Source organism: Herpailurus yagouaroundi, unplaced genomic scaffold (assembly GCF_014898765.1).
Source record: "Herpailurus yagouaroundi ecotype Mexico unplaced genomic scaffold, PumYag 142, whole genome shotgun sequence".
Classification (NCBI taxonomy): domain Eukaryota; kingdom Metazoa; phylum Chordata; class Mammalia; order Carnivora; family Felidae; genus Herpailurus; species Herpailurus yagouaroundi.
The window spans coordinates 61,510,800-61,525,806 of NW_024412397.1; the positions used below are offsets into that span (position 1 = coordinate 61,510,800).

The window sequence follows — 15,007 nt, forward strand, 5'->3', positions numbered from 1 at the left end:
ATGCCAGGAGGTGTGGCTTCTGTTTCTGCAGAACGACGGGACGGAGCAGAGCGGAGGGTCTGCGGGAGCGAGGAGCGGTGGAAAAGCGAGGAGCCCGGGCGAACGAACGCTTAAAAGTCCGCGGGGCTGGAGAGACCCGGCTAGTCCGTGCGCGCCGGCGCTGCGGGAGCGGACGTGCCCGCAGCGTCTGAGCCCTGCGCCCGCCTCGAGAGCCGCCGCGCGGGGGGCGGGCTCCCCGCGCGCCGGCTCCGGAGCCGCGGTCCCATTGGCCCGGGGGCACGCCCGTCTCCGAGTGAGGCTTCGAAAGTTTCGTAGAAGGTGGAGAAGTGCGCGCCCGCCCGGGAGCCGGGGCTGCGCCTCCAGGGCGAGGCTGCACGGCGGCGGCGGCGGCGGTGGCGGCGGCGGGCGGGGGGCGCGCTGGCATCCGGACAGCGTTTGGTTTTCATTTTATTTTTTTTAAAATTGAGGCCGTGGAGGAGGGAATTGGAGTCGGCCCCACTGGCTGTGTGCTTTGGTCTCGATTTCTGCCCACGCTCGCACCATTCCTCCTGGTGAGGGAGGGACTCGCACCGCCACCCCGCGGACCGATAACTCGAGCCCCGTGCAGGCGGGGATGGTTGTGCGCGCCTGGCCGCTCCCTCCCGGGTCTCTTCGGCCCGAAGCTGGGGGGCGCAGAGGCTGAGCCGCGTCGCCTTTCGGGGATCCGCCGCCAGAAGGTTCGGGACCGCCAGCAGCTACGAGAGCCCGGGCCAAAGGTGCGGCGGGGCCCCGGCAGCCGACGCACGTTGGCTTCAGAGGGGATTCTGCAAAGAAAGCTTCCTTTCGCCCCTGAGCGACGCCCCGGGAGCCAGACGGAACGACAGCCCCTTCTAGTCCCCTTTCCTCGCCGTGCCGCCCCCCGGGACCCTCCCGAAGTGCCCCCGTCCAGGGCTCTGGCCCCGGCCACCCGCTGAAGAAGCCGCAGCCACCGGGGGGATTGGGGGATTTCACACTTCATGGGCCGGCCGAGGGGGCGCCGGGCGCCGGGCGAGGGGGCTACCTAGAGCTTGGTTAGGGGCGGCCGAGCGCCGGGCGAGGCACTGCGGAGGGACCTGATAGGGGCGACCGAGAGCCCGGCGAGGAGCGGTCAACAGCCCGGGGAACGCGCCCTCGGGGCGGACAGCGCGGCGGTCCTCTCCGAGGCGATGCCCGGGCGGCTGCGGGCAGCCGGCCGCCCGAGGTCCTAGGTGGGCATGGACCTGGCGCCCCAGTCCTAGGGACCCTCGAACTTCGCCGCTCTGCTTGGACTCGCCGGACCAACGCAATGGCCTCGGAAGTAGTGTGCGGGCTCATCTTCAGGCTGCTGCTCCCCATCTGCCTGGCAGTAGGTGAGTGTGGCCCTCTAGCCGAGGTTACTTGAGGGGCGGGGGGGATGAGGGGGACTCCTGGGGAGGGGGCCAGGCTAAGGAGCAAAGGAAGTTCAGGGCTCTAGGGCTCAGGGACTGGGGAAGTCAGCGCCAAGGTCCCGGTGCCGGCGGAGTCAGACGCTTGCTGCTGTGTCGAGTGCCATAGCAGGGGATTCTCTTCCCGCGCTGGGGCGCAAGATCGGGGTCTCGCTTAGTGACGTGTAGGGTCCTGGCGGCCAGGTTCCGCATGTGTTGGAGACTGTGCTGAATTTAGTTACACGTGGAATTTGTTTCGTGGAGTATTGCCTTGTGCATAAAGGATGCAAATTTAGCTGGAAGGCGTTGTAAACCGTCTTCCCAGATACAGTGCAGGATCCTACCAGGGTCCCCTCAGCCCCCTGTCCCCAGACGCACAGCACATGGTGCATGAAGAAGGTATGGACGCCATCTCGCCCCCACTCTATAGCCCAACAACAGTGACGGAAGAAGTGAAGGACTCCGGTCGTTCTGAAAAGAAAAGGAGGAGGAAGGTATAGGGAAACAATGTCCTGAGCTTGCTTACTTTCTTTTATTCCACCAAAGTCCCTCTAACAAAAGCGCTGGATGCTGGGGTCCTATGGAGGACCAAGTCCCAGTTCCTCCCTCCAAACACCCACCCTAACAGATCTTTAAAGGGTCAGAGAGCCAGACTGGGGCTCCCTGGGAAGGGGGAGGGTTAAGGGAAGGCCAGAAGTGAGCCTCTTCCACTCCCAGTAAAGGATCTCACTATTTCTACAGGGCCTGCTGGGTATTAAAAGCAACTGGGTGTCACGTCTAAAGACTGGCAGCCTGCTTGGAGAGTTTCTGCGTTTCTCCTCTAATAGAAGGTGCCTGTTTCGCTGAATCCCACTTCTAGGAATGACTGACAGCATCGAACTTTTCACTTCCCCCACCAGAGCTAGAAAACAGAGCACCTTTTACCAAGTAGCAGTTGCATTTACAAAGAAAACGTGGCCTTCGGAGAAAAGACCAGCTTTTTGCAGATTGCTAGAGGTTGAGGACTCAAGATCACACCTGTGCTGAGGGTTTTATTTGTGTGAGCAATCGACAGGGGGGCTCTAGAGTGTTTCGAGGGGGTCAATCCCAGCTACCTGGGAGGATTTTGTAGTGCCAGAAACCCCACGGAAAAACCAAAGAAAGCTTTCAGGTGGAAATAGTCTGCAGCAGAGATGCAAAATCCTTGAGCAGCTGGAGGGGTCTGCATGCGTGTGCTCGCCTGCCTTTGCCATTTATTTGAGTTTCAAGGCAGGACCATTTTTCAGGGATCTTGGTCCTTAATAACCAATAACCAAGCATGGAGAGGAGGAGCCCAGCATCCACGAAGTTGATGTGGACCTCTGTCCACCAGTTTGCTTAAGTTTGAAAAGGGAAAAGACTTTTTGGGAGAGTGATTTTGGGGAAAACAGCACCAGGCTACGTCTGGTGCCTTACATACATATAGGCTCTGGGCATCTTCTGTGTATCTGTAGCGCCTGGCACCGTGCCTGGCACGTTTACTGTTTGCCTAGTGGAAGCCAGTGCCTGAGTTAAACAAGGGGCTTTCAGTATGAGGGTTGATTTGTGGTTGTCCTTGCAGACTGGGCAGGAGGCCTGGGGAGTGGTCAGAGGGTCAAAAGGCAGGCTCTTCCTCTCTCCACAGCTCACACCCCCCCCCCCACTTCTTCCCGCACCCCAGCTTCTTTCCCTCTCAGCCTCTCCTCAGGGTAGCAGCTCCTCCTGGAGTTCTGCAGGTGGTTACCTGCCGCCAGCTCAGGCCACTCTTGCCTGAGTGATGTGACAGCAGGGATTATCCGCCCTTTGCCACCCACCTCGCTCTGGGCTTCGGCCCTTGCAGAACCTAGCTCGCCAGCCCGGAATGTTGCGCGGCTGCTGGGGCCGTGTCCTTTCGATAATCCGGGGGTCTACACCGCAAAGCCCATCAGTGAAGACTGTTGAGCTCCGCCCTGCAGAGGGAAAAGGGCGCGCGGCACGCCCACCTCCCGCGCCCCGAGGCTCGAGCCGGCAACTCCAGAGCTGCGCGGAGGCTCCCGGGGTGCAGGGCAGAGCGGGGAGCGCTGCCCGCCGGCCCGGTCCGGCAGGACCCCCGCCCTCCGGCTTGTTCCTCTGCGCCGCGTGGGCCCCGCTCAGTGGCCGGCTCGCGGGACCGGACCTTCCTGGAAGGAGAGCTGCTGCTTCCAGGAACTCAGACGCTAACCCCGGCCCACCCGCCACCCCCGCCCCAAGGCCTGCTCCCCTAGCTCCCGGGAAAGCCGGCTCGGCCCTGTGATCCCGGGCCACCTTCCCTTTCCCGCTCTCGTTTCTGAATTCCCGTGGGTCTTATGGGCTAACTGAAGGGAGGCTAGCCTGTGCGCCTGTGGGGGCGGGAGGGGGGCGGTGGAGGCCGGCGGGAGGGGGGGCGGTGGAGGCCCCCAGCTGGGTCTGAGCCTGTTGCCTACCCCACCCTCGTGGAAAGCCCACCTAAGGGAAGGTGAAGGAGGTACCAGGACCTGGGACCTCGCCCCCGCCTGCAAGAGAGCAAGAGCCCCTTGGGAGGACCTGAGGGCCTATTCCCTGAGGACCCCCTCACCCCTTGGCTTAAGAAAGACAACCACTTCCAGCGAGGAGATGCCTTCTAATCATTGCACTTGCAGGGACAAAAGGGGGCTGGGTAGGTGTCACCTGATTTGGGCATTCAATTCTAAACAAGAAGTGGATCTTTTTCAAGGTTATTGGAGGGTTTTCAGGTCTGCTTGCTCCCAAGGTGCTACTAAATCAAATATTCAGGTTTCCCTAATATCCTGGTCACGGAGAGTGCAATGATCTGTTTGCCATTAGAATCGATTTTTACATTTTAGACATCTATTTTTGTATCTGGACAAGGCAGCCTTCAAAGCCAGGCCTTTGCAGAAGCTTGTGTATTTTTTTTCTTTTTTTTTAATTCTCTAACATTGATGTTGAACTTTTTCTGCACGGATATGCTGTAGCCTTTGGGCCTAATGATAGATGCTAAAATTAAGTGCCATTGTGTTTAAACTGATGCTTGAGGTTTTTCTTTTTTTCCTATAGAAAGAAGTTTACAGAGAAGTGGTAAGTGATATCAGACCTCTTTTATGTAGGTCTTGTGTGGCTCTTGAGTGTTAAGAGCAAAACAAAAACTATAGTTTAATATGAAATAATATAAATGTTGCTTACCTTCAAAATGAACATCCAGTGATAGACTTTCCCACATCGATAGAAACTGAAAATTTTAAAGATCTCCACAATTACTTATCATTACTTGAGTGGCCATTCTGATTTTTTCTTAAAAATAATAAGTGAAAGGGGTGCCTGGCCCAGGTCATGATCTCACCGGTCAGTGAGTTCCAGCCGCACGTCATTGGGCTCTGTGCTGACAGCTCAGAGTGTGGAGCCTGCTTCAAATTCTGTAAATCCCTCTCTCTCTGCCTCTTCCCCTCTCTCTCTCTCTCTCTCTCTCTCTCTCTCTCTCTCTCTCGCTCTGTCCCTCAAAAATGAATAAACGTTAAAAAATTAAATAATACATGGAAGAAAAAAACAGACAAAACCTTCCGTAATAGTATGAAATCGTTAATAATTATAATAATATCTGGTCATTGTTGAGTACTTTAGACATATTTTTATACTTCTTTTAACATGATGGTACTGTCCCACCCATCTTAAAGTATATGATTTGAGTCTATTCCTGGGTCAGATCTGGATTTGTACATTTTAATTCACATGCATCTGACCCATTCATTCCATTTTGCCTAGTGTTGCTTGGAGTTTCCTAATGTCTTGCCTAGAAGAGCCAACTTAACCATTGTCAGGGCAGTGGTCCAGGTGCCGCAAGGCCACAGTGGCCTCATACCTTGTGCTTCCCCTAAGTGAAGTGACTGGAGCTTAGGAAAGAACAGAGCAGAACAGCAGACAAAAAGAATCAACCACCCAACTAGTGCTCTGAGAAAAAAAAATCACACTTGGGTAATTGTGCAAATCCCGGAATAATTTCTGAAATTCCCTTTAGAGATAGTTGGATTAACATTAGAGCAAAAACATGGAGTCACTCTTGAAATATGTGTGGGTAGGGCTATCTAAATACAATTTTTTTTCTCCACGGCATCATATGTTTCTCCCTGTGTGGTACGTGCCATGTGGGAAGTCACACACACACCCCAAGAATTCTGTATGATGCCTGGTCAGAGGTCTCCGCTTTGTGCTGCTATAGCTCTTGGTGGTAGGAGGTTTCGGCTGCTGAAGGATGCATTCACAGTGTTGAAAGTTACTTTCTTTTCCTGTTACACCTTCTCAGCCTTATCTAGGTAGATAGTATTTATTACTTTCAGAAAGGAGAAAAGTTAATCGTGGAAAGGGTTGGAAATACATAGTTTAATTCTAAAATAAAATATTTTGTAAGCACAAGCGGACATGGTCATTTTGTTACAGGAGTCGTGGAAGCTGGAACTATGTGTCCAGCCTGTGGTTTATCAGTGTGTCTGTTGCCTTACAGGCAGTATATGCTTGTTCATAGAGATAAGCAGGATGCTTCGGACTTCACCTTTGGGGGCAGAGGTGTTGTGACTTGGCAATTTCAGAGATCTCCGTTCACGTCCCAGCTCTGCCCTTTACCATATGATCATAGAGTTGCTTTTTTCCTTGTTTCTCTTCCTGCAAAAGGGAGTTATTAATGCCTCCTTCCTTGGGTAGTTGTGAGATTGTGGGCACTGCACACCTTGTGTAATGTCTGGCACTCTGCAGGGGCTCAACATGGGAGGTATTATTATTGCATTTATGTAGATGAGCAGAAGAGCAGTGATGCTTGAGGAACGGCTCAGTAGCAATTAAAACTACCAGCTAGTGACCTGGGTCATAAGGATACTGATATAGGATTCATAAGAAAGCAAGTCTGTACCTTCCTACAGCCAAATTACTCCATTGAAAGTTGGTGTGTGTGTTGTAGGAGAATTTTTAATTATCAGGAGTTTTCACACCAGTTTTACTCATCATACTCATGGACAGTTGTGTTCTTCTGGTTAAATATGTTCTCCTTAGAATTGTGCTGACAGTGCTTACTTTTGCCTTTCTGATGCTACACCATTATTTTCATCATCTTTATTGAATATGATTTCATTTATTTATTTTTATATGGGCATCTTCCTTTTAGACCCTCTGCTACTTTAATCGTATATGAAGTTGCACAGTAACAGTATATACTGTTATAACTTTTCTATTCGGGAGAACTTAGAAGAGTGTAGGCACACCTGGATATTTAAGAGCAGTTGATTAAGAACTATATAATGATACAACATATATAACGTAAAACATTAAATTTTGTAACATTTTTAGATTTACACAATTGTTTTTGAGGATACGGAATCAGGTAGACAAAATAAAACAAGTGTTCCATTGAACGGAGGCTAAACGCAAAGCTGTATCGGGAAACACTTCCAAGTATTTGGCTGTAAGAGATAAGCGTATATGAGGCTTATCACATTCACCAGACCCTCCACTTGGGCCTTTCAGACCCATCAGGACATGGCAGGATCAAGGATGATACCTACTAAGTATCTGTGGAGAGAGCACATCAGACCTTTTTAACAATTTCATAATTGTGAACTATCGCACAATTATGTAACAGGCATGGAGCATTTAGCTAAATCACTTTTAAAACTTGAGTATAATATAAACTTTTGCATATTTTTCTTTTTTTTTTTTTAATTTTTTTTCCAACGTTTATTCATTTTTGGGACAGAGAGAGACAGAGCATGAATGGGGGAGGGGCAGAGAGAGAGGGAGACACAGAATCGGAAACAGGCTCCAGGCTCTGAGCCATCAGCCCAGAGCCTGACGCGGGGCTCGAACTCACGGACCGCGAGATCGTGACCTGGATGAAGTCGGATGCTTAACCGACTGCGCCACCCAGGCGCCCCGCATATTTTTCTATATATTGGTAGATTTTTAAAAACTATAATAGTAATTTAAAATGTGGTTCAAGTTTCCTGCAGAATATACATTTTTTTTTTTGTTTGTGTGAAGTTTTCTGATTGCTATTTTTGAATTCTCCATTCAAAATATACTGGTAGCACAGTTCTGCATTCAGCTAGGATGTTGTGGGTGGACATATTTAAACTTTTTGCTATGTGAGTTTCAAATACTTGATATATTTTATTAAAAAAATAGTGGATCTGCTCTATCTGTGTGATTAGTTCTGGCTTTCTGTGGCAATTCCACTAGCCCTCTGGGGGTGAAGGTGTTGCTGAGACTTTATCTACTCTCTCTTTTTATTTTTATTTTATGTTTATTTGCCAGTTTTATTGAGAAATAACTGACCCACATCCCTGTGTAAATATAAGGCGCGTAGCATGAAGGTGTGATTTACGTACATGGTAAAATGATCCCCACAGTAGGTTCAACTAACATCCACCTTCTCAATAGATACCGTATAAAGAGAAGAAAGGAGAAAGATTCTTGTGATGAGAACTCTTAGGATTTCTTCTCTTAACAACTTTGCTGTGCTCACACAGCAGGGATAGCTGTAGGCATCATGTTGTCCATTACATCCTTAGTACTTGTACATCTTATTATTGAAAGGTTGTATCTTTTGGCCAACTTCCTCCAGTTCCCCTACCTCTCTCACTCTCCACATTTTTAAAAAAAGATTTCACACATAAATGAAATGATACAGTGTTTGTTTTGTGTTTCTCTGTCTGACTTACTTCACTTAGCATAATGCCCTCGAGGTCCATCCATAATGTTGCAAGTAGTATGATTTCCTCATTTTTGATGGCTGAATAGTATTCCAGTGTGTGTGTGTGTGTGTGTGTGTGTGTGTGTGTGTGTGTGTGTGTGTTTCCATATCCATTCACGGACACTGAGGTGGTTTCCGTGTCTTGGCTGTTGTAAATAAAGCTGCTGTAAACATGGGAATGCAGATACCTTTCTGAGTTAGTGTTTTCATTATCATTGGATATATTCCCAGAAGTGGAATTGCTGGATGATATAGTAGTTCTACTTTTCATTTTTTTGAGGACCCTTCATGCTGTTTTCCAGAGTGGCCGCACCATTTTACAATCCCACCAGCAGTCACAAGGTTCTCTTGTCTTCACATCCACACCACTATTTGTTAGCTCTTGTCTTCTTGTTAATGGGATGATATTTCACTGTAGTTTTAATTTGCACTCCCTAATGAATAGTGATGTTGAGCATCTTTTCATGTGCCTGTTGGCCTCTTGTATATCCTTTTTAGAAAGATGTCTATCCGGGTATTTGCCCATTTTTAAATTTTTTTTTTTTTTGTCTTTTGCTATTGAATTACAGGGGTTCTTTATCAGATATGTGGTTTGCAAATATTTTTCCAATTGCATAGGCTGTCATTCCACTTTTTTGTTTTGTTTTGTTTTCTGTGCAGAAGCTTTTTAGTTTGATGTAGTCCCACATGTTTATTTTTTATTTTATTCTTCATGCTTTTGGTGTCATATCCAAAAATTCATTACCAAGTCTCATGTGAAGGAGCTCTGTTCGGATGTTTTCTCCTAGAAGTTTTGTGGCTTCAGGTCTTGCTTTTTAGTCTTTAGTCATTTTGAGTTAATTTCCTTGAGTGGTATAAAATATGGGTTCGGTTTCATTCTTTAATATGTGGCTGTCCAGTTTTTCTATAGAACCATTTGTTGAAGGGACTGTATTTTCTCCATTGGGTATTCTTGGCTCCCTTATCAAATATTAGTTGACTCTATGTGTTTGGGATTATATTTGGGCTCTTGATTCTGTTCCATTCATCTATTTGTCTGTTTTTATGTCAATACAATGCTGTTTTGATGACTAGAGCTTTATAGTATAATTTGAAATCAGGAAGTGTGATGCCTCCTGCTTTGTTCTTCTTTCTCAGGATTTCTTTGGCTAGTCAGGGTCTTTTGTGGTTCTATATAAACTTTAGGAGTGTTTTATCTACTTCTGTTAAAAATGCCATTCGAATCTTGATAAGGATTGCATTGAATCTATAGATGGCTTTGGTGGTATTGCTATTTTAACAGTATTAAACCTTCCAGTCCAGGGATACGGGATACCATTCCATTTATTTATATCTTCTTTGATTTCTTTCATCAATATCTTACAGTTTTCAGCATAGAAATCTTTCACCTCCTTAGTATTTTATTGTTAAATTTCTTCCTAAGTATTTTATTGTTTTTGATGCCATTGGAAATGGAATCTGTTTCTTTATTTCTTTTTTGAAAACTTCATCATTAGTGCATTAAGTACTCTCTTAAGGAGTTATTTATCCTGTTACCCAAACTCAGGTGGATTCTCCTTTAAGTATTTTTTCCCAACTCTGAACTCTCCAGTTCACTCCCCCGCTCCTCCCTGCCTTTTGACTTGGTTTGGTCAACACCAGGCTTCTTATCTTCCCCCTACAGCCATCTCTGGTGAGCTCAGTGCAAGCTTCCCCTCCTCTCCTTGACCTGCACATTTACAAAGGCTGTTCATGCCATTGACCCTCAGGTGCAGGTGCTTTACAAATCAAGTATCTCATTCACAGATGCTCTTCTAGGTTTGTCTTTGCTCTTTCACCTCAGTCAACAGAAGGGTTGCCTTGGGTTCACATCCCGTGTGTTCGGCAGTGCTGGAGAACCTCCAGTCACCATCTTGGCCTCTTGGCCTCATTCAGTCCTTGTCATGTGCTGAGCCAGGTGTGACTTCCCCCTTTTCAAAGCCCTCCAGAATTGATTCTGTAGTATTTGGGGCTTTTGTCAGCATCACTGACATTCCAGCCTCACCCAAGTCAAATCAGGCAAACGAGCGTTGCCATTCTACCTTCCATACCGTACAGGCTTGGTCATCAGCCCAGGAAGTTTGTATTTCTCTCCTGGGAGCAAGTAGATTCTTTTCTCCAGTTGATAGATGACCCTTTCAGCAAGTTTAAAGCAAATACAATTCAATTCTTCCCAAGTCCTTTTTTACTGATAGGTTTCCCAGGGTAGTGAGGCTTAGATAAGATAAACTTTATATCTCTCACATGATAGTCAAGATGTAGGTGATCCAGAGCTGGTATATTAACTATTCTCTGTGACGTTGCCAGGGGAAGCCACCATTGCTCTGCTACGTTGCAAGTGTTGCATTCATCCCTGTGGTTCGAGATAGCCTGTTCCCATGTTAACATCAAGCTGAGGGATGGAAGTAAACAGAGAAGGAACACTTCTTCCTCACCCTCTAAGGACACAACCTGGAAGTTGCACGAATCACTTATGTTGTCATCCTGTTAGCTTGAGTTTAATAATATTATTTACCTACCTAACTGCAGGGAAATCTGGGAAATCCATCTTTATTTTGGCTGGTAATGAGTTCAACTAAAAAAGGGGGGGGAATGGTTCTGTTACAGTGATAGACAAAGAGAGAATGAATATCAGCATACAAATATAAGTCTATGCCTCCTGTAGGTGAAGGTAATTTAATGTGTTCTGCAGACACTGATTTTCTTACCAACTGTCTCCACTTTGCTTCCAGGCCTATAACTAGACTCAGGTACCAGCAGGCTCCTAAAGGTAAGGTACAAAGTGTGATCCATGAGAATCCAAAAGAACTGAGTTTTCTAATTTATAGAGACGGAAATTTGAGGAAGATGTGTAGGAATGGGTGTTAAGGGTATGGGATAATATAAAGAAGAAACATAAGGTTGGACCTGGCCAAATTTATTGATGTGGAACCACTAAGAAGAAATTCTGGATTCACTGTTGTTACTCTAGAAAGGGCTATGATTGGTTGGTTGGTTGGTTGGTTGGCTGGCTGGAGCATGGACAAAAAGGTGACCTACACTAAAAGAAGTTGTAATGCCAGATCTGTTTTAGTAAACTATAGAGGAAGAGATCCAAAGGCTTAGGGAGATTGGAGCGATAGAGTGAATTTACCATGGAAGACCAGTGCACCCACCTGGTCCAGAGGACACATGTTTCTCCACAACTGAGAAATAAAGTTGTGAGGAGACCCTCAAAATTCTTGAAGAACTCTGTGGTTGCTCTTCTCTATAGTAAAATACAGTGGAAACTGCTGCCACTAACTGGGGATCCTTAGATACCATGGGGATATTTGGGTTCCAGGCGCCAAGTGGCCCACTTGATTGGCAAGGCCAAGATGGGTGTGGTTATCGTAATGGACAGTGGAGTCAAAGCAGTAATCAGAGTAGTCTGACTTGAGGAGACCTTGGCCTTTGGCTCACCGTTCATGGTGTTCCTAGAAGTTGAATTCTGACTTGGTCTGTATACATGGGAAGAGATCTAGGTGAAGTGAACTGAAGTCTGACTTGAATCACCAACCCAGAGTCTTGGCCCCTCAATCAGTTGCCAGGCTTGAGCTAGTTCACAGACTCAGAACCTGAGTGAAGGGCTTGTGAGGAACAGAATGATCTTTGCTTAGAAATGGCTCAAAGAGCTCTCTGTCAACTAGAACAAAGACTCTACTTGCTACCAGGACAAGAATACAGACTTTCTGGGCTGATGGCCAAGCTCCGTATTGGAGGTGGAATGACAACACTGGTTTGCCTGATTTGACTGAGGTGAGGCTGGAATGTGCTGTGCTGAAAAAAGCCCTAAGTACTCTGCTCTCAGGGTAGCAGGCTAGGTCCCCTTGATGAAGGACCCTCTACACTACCAACTACACTTGCATTTCGCTTTTCCCATTGTATTTCTTTGGGTAGCGAGTGTCTTTATTTAAAGTGTAAATATTTGTGGAAAGATAAGATGACTATTTTGTCATCCACATGTTAGTATAAGTTAGTTCAAATAGCTTATTTTCCCTTTTTCACTTTGTGATGGAATGGACACTTTAACTGAATGGGGAGGCGTAGTTGTTAAATAGTGGGTGTAGGTATGGTCTAGATTCCAGAGATCTTTTTTTCAAGGAGCCATAATACCATGGGTCACTTAGGGGCTTACCAAAGTATGCCAATAAAAAACAGAGCACATTTTTCCTAGGGCTAGCCCTATGCACAAGAGACAGAATACAAAAAATCCTTCCTCTCCTCTTTTATTTGTATTACATGGTTTCAGACATCCAAGGAGAACCTGTTGTGATTAAGTACAGCCCTAAAGTCTCGTTGTTTAGGTACAGATCTTGGCCTGTTGTACAGGCTGTGTGACCTTAATCAAGTTGTTTAACCTCTCTGTTCTTCAATTATTTCATCCATAAAATGAGTTGATAATAATAGTACTTAGCTCAGAGGATTGTTGCAAGGCTTAGATGATAGTGCTCATAAAGTGCTTGATGCAGTGCCTGCCACATAGTAAATATTCAATAAATTTTAGATCTGATGATTAGTTCCAGACTCAGAAATTAGGCATTGCTATTAGCCAAAGGCTGATTTGAGGACCTGCTCATCAGGAACAACATACTTTCAAATGGGCAGATGCTTTGGGGTTCTAATCAACTTCCAGGGGAGCTTTGGAATGAGGCCTGTTGTAAATTGAAAACTGCCTTTCTTGGGGCATCTGGGTGGCTCAGTTGGTTAAGCATCCGACTTTGGCTCAGGTCATGAGCTGCTCTTTGTGGGTTCAGGTCCCGCGTCGGGCTCTGTTGCTGACAGCTTGGAGCCTGGAGCCTGCTTCGGATTCTGCGTCTCCCTCTCTCTCTCTGCCCCTCCCATGCTCACACTCTGCCTCTCAAAAATAAACAAAAGAAAAAAGAAAACTGTCTGTCTGGACCCCCTCCTGCCCCCGTCATCTATACTGGAAGCCTCTGCTCCACTGTTTATTGCTACCGCTGGAACAATGTGACATTCGTGTCTTTTCTCTAATTCCCCTTCCCAGGCAGAGTGAGTTGTTCCCTCTGTGTTCCCCTGGCACTTGGTTCATATTATCACAGAGTTTTGTACTTCGTTATATGATTGCTGTCTTCCCTCCCATGTGTCTGCAAGTTCAGGGACCTCACGTAATCCTTCTAGATATCCTCAGCACTCACTTACTGCCTAACAAGTAGTAGATATTTAAAAATATATATCTTATTTGAATTATAGGTTTCTTTGTCCCGTCATTATACTTCAGCTGCCTAGCAAAGGCTATAACATCCCGTGAATACTGAAGCAATATTTGCCAATTGAATAAATAAGGAATTCATAGGCTAAACATTTTTCTCTTGAAGGTCTCAGAAGTTAGAAAATCCAGTTAGGTCTAGCATCTTATAGCTATTGGTTTCTACGTATTTGACAAGAACATTCCTAACAGTCTAATTTATACGCGCCACAGCTTTTAAACTGTGAATTTTATCAGCATGTGGATGAATAAATGGTACTTGCTCTGCAGTGAAGAGGGAAGGAAAAACACGTTGACGGTGGTAAAGCTTGACCGGAATGTCATCCTTGAAGTGCATATTATTTTTGAAAATGTTTTCAGCTCTCTTGGAACCACACAAATCGATCTGTTTTCTGTTGTGGCCAAATCCACTAGGTCAGCAGTTCTGGCCACAGGTGCAGGAAGGAGGAAGAGTGTAGAACCTTAACAAGCTGGTAATTTTGAAGCAGAGCTCCATGGACATGAATTATAGATCTGTGCAGCTTTGAGTGGTTCCTGCTCCTGCCATTTTCTTTGTTCCTTCTGTGTTCCCCAGACTGTACCTGCCTGCAGCATTCGCTCTGGCATCCCCTCAGGAACACGTGCCCCTGCTGGAGAATCTAGGCTGCGAGCATTCTGGAAAGGGCCCTGGTCTGAAAGCCTAACGACCAAGTCTCAACCCTATTAATAAAGAGGTTTGTGACTTTGCCAAGTCGCAGAAACTCTCTATTCCTCAATTACATCATCTAGCATATGAGGTGTTCAAGAATGAGAAATATTTTCATAGATTCTCAGAGTAATATTTGTGCACATAATTCTTCTCGTTATTAGAAGATATGACTGTAAAGCATTGCTTTTTAACCGGCACAGCAGAATTTTTACATCTAACTTGTTCTCGCCTCTGAATAACCATCGTACATAAATCGTTTCACACTTTGACCTCAAAGAACTATTAGGAAAGGAAAGGGAAATAATTTTGTATCACTTTAGGTACTTGAGGGTTTTTCACAACGGTTGGTATGAAGGAGAGTTTAGGTTTTGTAATCCTAACATTTCAGTGACTCTCCCTCACTTGCCCTCGACACAGAATCACGCACACATCATCATTGGTGATGGTAATAACAAGAACCACAAAATGTGCGGTCAGATCTGGTTTAGAATTGGCCGTGTGTAGCTTTGCGTAACAAAGGAATTTTACCACCCATCACTTATGGTCAGACATGTGCCTATAAGGAAAACCAAAATACACAGTTATTAATGGAAGCTAAACGAAAGTGTAGAGACATAGAATTATGGAAACAAAATTTGAATCAGGAAAAGATGTTGAGCAAAATAACAAATTTATCACAAAACGTAGCATTTCAGTGACGTTGTAGACATTACGAGATTTTAGCTGGATGGTTCTATTATCCAACAAAGGACACAGGAGAGGCACAAAACTACAGGTGTGTGTAGGTAAGAGTCCAAGCCTGGTGTGGGGAACTGGGGGCTCCCCCATTCTGGCGTTGCTCTCTCTTGGCTTCAGGGATAGCTGTGGGGGTGTGAGCTTCCTGTGGTTCAAAGCCTCTACCCACTCCT

At 46.3% G+C, this 15,007-nt stretch overlaps 1 protein-coding gene across 1 annotated transcript in view; it reads left to right on the forward strand.

Moving 5' to 3' along the window:
* Nucleotides 1-459: 459 nt before the first annotated feature.
* The window catches only part of PIEZO2 (piezo type mechanosensitive ion channel component 2), a 456,739-nt gene continuing 442,191 nt past the window's right edge, over nucleotides 460-15,007 (forward strand). The window contains 1 exon segment of the mRNA XM_040479417.1: nucleotides 460-1,367. Within this exon segment, the coding sequence (XP_040335351.1) occupies nucleotides 1,304-1,367 (64 nt within the window). The 5' untranslated portion in view covers nucleotides 460-1,303.